This window comes from Sitodiplosis mosellana, unplaced genomic scaffold (assembly GCF_009176505.1).
Source record: "Sitodiplosis mosellana isolate CC-2019 unplaced genomic scaffold, AAFC_SMos_1.0 Smas_scaffold_3, whole genome shotgun sequence".
Classification (NCBI taxonomy): Eukaryota; Metazoa; Arthropoda; class Insecta; order Diptera; family Cecidomyiidae; genus Sitodiplosis; species Sitodiplosis mosellana.
The window spans coordinates 9,981,977-9,987,949 of NW_022595246.1; the positions used below are offsets into that span (position 1 = coordinate 9,981,977).

Genomic DNA, 5,973 nt, shown 5'->3' on the forward strand with positions numbered 1-5,973 from the left:
TATACACCGGTTTCGTTTTTTTTTTTGTTTCACTCACATTTGACAATAGAATGAATTTTATTTGTGTTTCGGTTTTCAAAGGTAGAGAATTTCGCTCAGATGTTATGTGGGAAATATTTTACATTTTTCTTCTGTATCCAACTGCTTGGCATTATAAACTATAGAGTTCAGTTAAAATCACTTTCTACGTGCAAATAAAAATTAACTGGATTTTGGAGGTTTGAACTGTTGCGCTTAGACATCGTAGCCAACGTAGTGGCGTTTGCCAATGCATTCACCGACAAAGAACCAGCACAACACTTCAACGGTAACCAAAGTGTTCAACCATGCCTCACGAACGGTGGTGTTTTTCCATGCGCCGTTCTTTGCACCGGAAATCAATTTGCCGAGTCCTGAAACGTTCGAATGAAGGTTAAATGAATGAATACAATGATAACAACGGAAGTTGCACGAAAAGTGAAACTAGTTCACCCATTTTCCAAACGAATAGCATCGCTTAGTTTACCTGATCGGATAGCAGGAATGTCACTGACTTTTGGTGGTGTCAATTCGACCAAAGCATATTTGGCGGCCACTTGCAATCTTGGTCGTGATGCAACAATCAAATCTGAAAGAAATTCAGCAACATATTACATTTTGATCACTTTTCATGTAATTTTAGCCATTATAATATGCATTGTTTCCGGTAAAAAGGATTTTTTCCACACATTTGCAAGGTTAAAATCATTCTACATTACGTAATGACGTTTGTGATAGCAACTTCATGAGCATGTTCACATAATAAATTGGCTTTTTATGAAATATTGAATTGATGAATTTGATGAATTTGATGAATTTTGGTGGTATTTTTTTCACTTACTGTTGATGGCACCTGACAATTTTCCTACTGCTGCCATTGTAGTTGGATAATAATTGGGAATAGATGATTGAATTGATTTTTCACTGCTGTGGTGAAGTTTCAGCCGACCAAAGTTTCTTTTGACAGATTTGCTATACGACTGAAGTTGATTACAAGTCATTTCAGTTTTGTCTATGATTTTTTTTTGTCTAACAGTAGTTCGATTGTGAACCGCACACTTCATGATTCAATATGAACAAGTGAGACAGTTTATGAGGTTTTAGATGTGTCGGAGAGTTTTAGAGTGAAGCGGGAAAAGAAAAATGGCATTCATTTACGAATTTCCACCATTCGGATTGTCTCAGAATATGTTACAATTTCAATTACTTTATTTCAAATGAATCGAGCATGATTGTGTGTAGTTTGATTGCCAGCGCCATCTAATGAACATTTTTTAAAAACCGTTCTTTTTTCAATTTCTTTTCTAAATTTGGTGTTCGATTATCAAATCTTCGTCTGAATATTTTGATCCAAATTTCCCACCTTTTCAATTGTTTTTCAATTGATTAGAGGCATTTCTTTCATTCAAATTTTATTGATGACAATGCATAATAATGGCAATCCATGAAAAGCAATGTTAATGTAACGCCTCAATTTTGAAAGCCCTATAGATTGATTCAAAGCGATTAAATGCTAAATGATCCCAAAACAAGTATGAATGATATAAAAACATTTATTTATGTGAAAATATATCTAAGAACTGTAGAGCTTAAATAATTTTAACAATTTTGACTCGATTTAGGATATTTGTTGATATTTTGCAAAAAGAATTTTCTCTTCACCTCTCAATATGGTTTCATGTGTTCTAAATTTTTTACTTTATTGAACATTTCTATATTGGAAATATTTCCGTTGCTATCATAAGAAATGATGTAAAATTTAACCTTGGGAAGCGTACCGGCGATCTTCACCAGATGATCGTGATTTAATCCACTATAAAAGGCATAATTACACAATTGAAACAATTCCAATCGTTTGCAATTCTTTTGAATATGTTGCAGCATCTGACACCAATCGCTGTTGTCAAATTGATAACAATACCCTAACGATAGCTTCGTTAATTTCGTGCATGTCTCGAATAAATACTTCGTATTCACTCGTTCAATGTCAATAATTAAGTTAAGCGTTGTGAGATTTCTAAAACGGGAGGCGATGCTTACTAGACTTCGGCGCGCTAATTGTGTTCTTTGCTGTAGATCAACGGTAAACTCTTGGATTTGGTCACAAACTACATCATCGAAAACATAGAGGATATTTCTGATGGAAACACTAAAATAATTCAATCGAATGGTTGTCAAATGATCGAGAGTGATTCCAAACTGCAATGCATTGGCTGCCAACGTAATTTCACCTTCATTAAACTCGAGATGAGTCAATTTTGGACAATCCATCGGTGGTAGAATATGAATGTCACTAGAGACTATTGACGTGATTTTTAACTTTGTCATGTTTGGAAAGGTCGGTGTCAATAGTTCCATTGCATCAATTCTGAGATTGTTTAGGGACAACTCAATTAAATTCTTGCTGAATTTTTCTGTCCAAGTCCAGACGTCAGCCATTGGATCGCGATCGTTTGTGTTCATATCGATTGATAATTTCACAATGTGTTCTCCAAATCGATTGAATACGTCCTCAGCGTCGGTTGCGTTAGAAATGATGAAAACTTGATCCTTAACACGTTGTTGAACCGCTTTTTTCATTCGAGTGCAGGTCTCGTATAATGCACGGACACTATGCTCATCCAAATAGTACGAGCATAATTTATCTAAACACTCATCACTAAGATCGAGCAAATGGACGTTGGTTTGGTTAACTGGCATATCAAATCCAATAGAATATATCAATTCACCATTTCTAGTAATATTTTCGTGGGTAATTAGCAATTTTGTGTCGTATTGAATGACTTCACATTTTACTTTACCGCCACGATTTCGAATGATGTCGACCAATTTGTGATGAAAATTCGCGTTGAATTGCTGCATTTTGACATTTTGATCGTAGTTACTAAGCCAAACATCGTTCAAGTATTTGCTTTTTCTAAACAGGGAGAGTAAAAAATCAGATGATAGCTGATCTAGTTTCGCATAATCCAAATGCAATGTTTCTAGTTTTGGTAAACGATAAACTAGAGTTTCAACCAGGATAAGTGGCAAAATGAAATTGTTCAAGCGCAAAAATGTTAATTTTTCAAATAATGCAATGATTTCGACAAGTTGATGATTTTCACTATCGGAGATATCATCACACCACATCACAGATAGCGAACGTATCATTTTGCTTCCCCTTGCAATTGCTGACAAAACATTTCGAAATGATGATTTGTCTACCGTTATTTTCAAACTATCCAATTGTTCAAAATTGATGGTTTCACATTGGTTGGAAAACTCATTGCTCGATGACCAATATTCTAGGGTTTTCAAATGCTTCAGTTTGTTTTGCAGCGCTTGAATCATTTTCAGTGGAAACTTTCGACAATGATCAATGTATAAATCTTCCACTTGTGGGTTGTTCTGTAGAAACCGCATTAGCACCTGAACTTTTATGCAGGGACATTTTTCAACAGCAAAACTTTGGAGATGTGGAAAATGTATATCAGCCCAATCAAAATTCGTGCAGTTCAAATTTTTAAGTTGAAGGAAAATCAAGTTGTTCATTGATTGAATCATTTGTGTGACATTAAATGCATGTCCCTTATTAACAATTCTTAGCCACTTTGTTGAACGGCAATATCGACTTATCCATCGCAAGATATCATGCTGATTCGATCGTTCTTCTGCAATGAGTTCTAACGATGCCATTTGATTGCCGAATACTTCCAGAAATGCACGATAGAGTCGTTGGTCGTTGTTGCTGTCATCGGAATACAATTTAATTTCGTAGAAGGTTTCTTCGGAATGCCAGTTATATCGCTTTGCGAATGCGTCTCTTGCGATCATTTCAAATCGTGTACACACTTGTGTTCCATTTAATAGTTCGACGTCGTTGAAATTTGCAAAAATTCCATGCAAAATTTCATTAGAAAAATCCAATAATTGCATCGTATGATTTTCCATTCTTCTATGAGTTGGTCTTTCAATATCTAATCAATGGAAGACAAATTTTATTTGATTAGAATTTTAAATTGGCGCGACTTTCGAAATGTTGTGAAATTACGTAAATTGTCTTGATTGAAATGCTGCGACGCAGTCTATGATGAACTGACTGACTTTGTCTTTTTGATATTGTCACAGATTTTAACTCACAGTCTGTTACAGAGCCTGAAACTTTTGGAATCTTTTTCTTCTTATTATTATGAAATTCAAATTTATTTCAAAAACGCAATATGATTTTTGATCATTTCTCTTACGTGAAATTACTTCTAGATCAGTTTTTAGTTATTTTAGTTTAAAAAATATCCGAAGTCATATTACGTTTTAATAAAATAGAATTGAATTTCACAATAAGAAGAAGAATATTCCAAAAGTGTTAGACTTTAGTTTGTTAGACGATTATATTATGTTGAAGAACTTTTTTTGTAAACGATGAAAAGTTTCAATTTTGGAATATGCTATTTACTTCTTTGATATAAGATATAGTTGCTAGTATTTTTGAACCAAAAACTAAATTTCACAATCACTAGCGGTTAAAACGGGAACGTAAATAAATTTGGATGCCAATAGAATTGAGACTGACTTGCTTGCTCATTATTGTACTCATAGCAGGCGTATTAAATGTATGTATGTGTATCTACATTCAACATACACAAACATCACTACGTATATCAACATGTGATTGGCTCACATACGTTGTACACTGCTTGCAAAGTGTCTGTTACTGTGAATGTTTTCCTTATTTCGAAATCTTGAAATGAAATACAGCTATACGTGTGCACATTGGGGTGGTCCGAACTGATTTATCATGGTAAGGTATATGCTCCCAATGGCTTAAAATTAAATTGGGCTAAAAACTAGCTGATTCCGATTGTCAGATCAAAAAAATGTGGTTAAAATCTAGTGGTCGATAGAGCCGTACTTAAAATGGCTGTTTTTGACCTATTTTTCAATATATATATTGATAGAAAACCCATAGGCTATTCAAATCGAATGTGGTGACATATCATTTTTAGGTTTTTTTTGGAACGATAACTCGAACCCCATATGCGACAGAGCAAAACTTTGTTGCAAAGTTTTTGATCTCGCTAAAACCTACAATATTTCCGCAAACAAACATCACTTATCTCGTACCAGTAAGGAGATAATGGCCTTGATAGCTTTTATCAATTATCACAAATTCGTCAGATGCATTTTTCTTCAATATTTCGTCGTTTGACGATATTTGATACGTTTTTAGTATGAAACTTTTCTTCGCGTTATTAGAAATTTTCCGATATTTTGGTTATTAACATATTAATAACATATCAAAAATGTAAATCTATAACGTCAACACTACTAGAAAATTTTAGTTCTGAAATTATTCGATTTTTGTCATCAGCATAGTCAGTCTTAAGGTAATTTGAGGCGCTGAGTTCAAATTTGGTGTTGAAAATACACTTGAAACTATGTATTTCTGCTATATGGCTGAATTTGTTAAGAAACCAAGTTTTTGTACTAAAACTTTTTTTAAAAAGCAACATTAGCTAATTTTTGACAACGGATTCGTGTTCAGCGTTCCAAAAAACCCTAAAAATGATATGTCATCACATTCGAATTGAATAACCTATGGGTTTTCTATCAATATATATGTTGAAAAATAGGTCAAAAACAGTCATTTTAAGTACGGCTCTATCGACCACTAGATTTTAAAAAAAATTTTGTTCCGACAATCGGAATCAGCTAGGTTTGAGCCCAATTTAATTTTAAGCTATTGGGAGCATATACCTTACCATGATAAATCAGTTTGGACCACCCTAGTGCACATGACGTATATTGCACACTTCAGTTTGCATATGTTTACAGTAAAAGTGACGTCAGAGTGCTGGTATTTTAGCGGTATAGCTGTGCTCACGATTTTTTTTTATCAAGATATCGTAATAAACTAAAAATATCGTTCGATATCGTTATTATGATGGAATCTTAATAACGCTATCAACTTTTTAT

General features: G+C 33.8%; 2 protein-coding genes across 3 annotated transcripts; both read right to left on the reverse strand.

The window, feature by feature from the left end:
* Nucleotides 1–14: 14 nt before the first annotated feature.
* On the reverse strand, nt 15–1,011 carry LOC129566471 (ATP synthase subunit g, mitochondrial). The gene is made up of 3 exons (XM_055442434.1): nt 860–1,011; nt 506–607; nt 15–392 (listed from the first exon to the last, which is right to left on the reverse strand). Exons 1-3 carry the CDS (start codon nt 894–896, stop codon nt 235–237), a joined length of 297 nt encoding a protein of 98 aa, XP_055298409.1. The 5' UTR covers nt 897–1,011; the 3' UTR covers nt 15–234.
* Nucleotides 1,012–1,556: 545 nt separating this feature from the next.
* Nucleotides 1,557–4,567, reverse strand: LOC129566469 (uncharacterized). 2 transcript variants are annotated; one of them, XM_055442429.1, is made up of 2 exons: nt 4,454–4,567; nt 1,557–3,977 (listed from the first exon to the last, which is right to left on the reverse strand). In XM_055442429.1, the coding sequence occupies exon 2, from the start codon at nt 3,949–3,951 to the stop codon at nt 1,684–1,686; it is 2,268 nt and encodes a 755-aa protein (XP_055298404.1). In that variant the 5' UTR covers nt 3,952–3,977; nt 4,454–4,567; the 3' UTR covers nt 1,557–1,683. The 2 variants fall into 2 exon arrangements, with proteins under 2 accessions (XP_055298404.1, XP_055298405.1); XM_055442430.1 differs by having other exon boundaries at nt 4,052–4,464.
* Nucleotides 4,568–5,973: the final 1,406 nt, after the last annotated feature.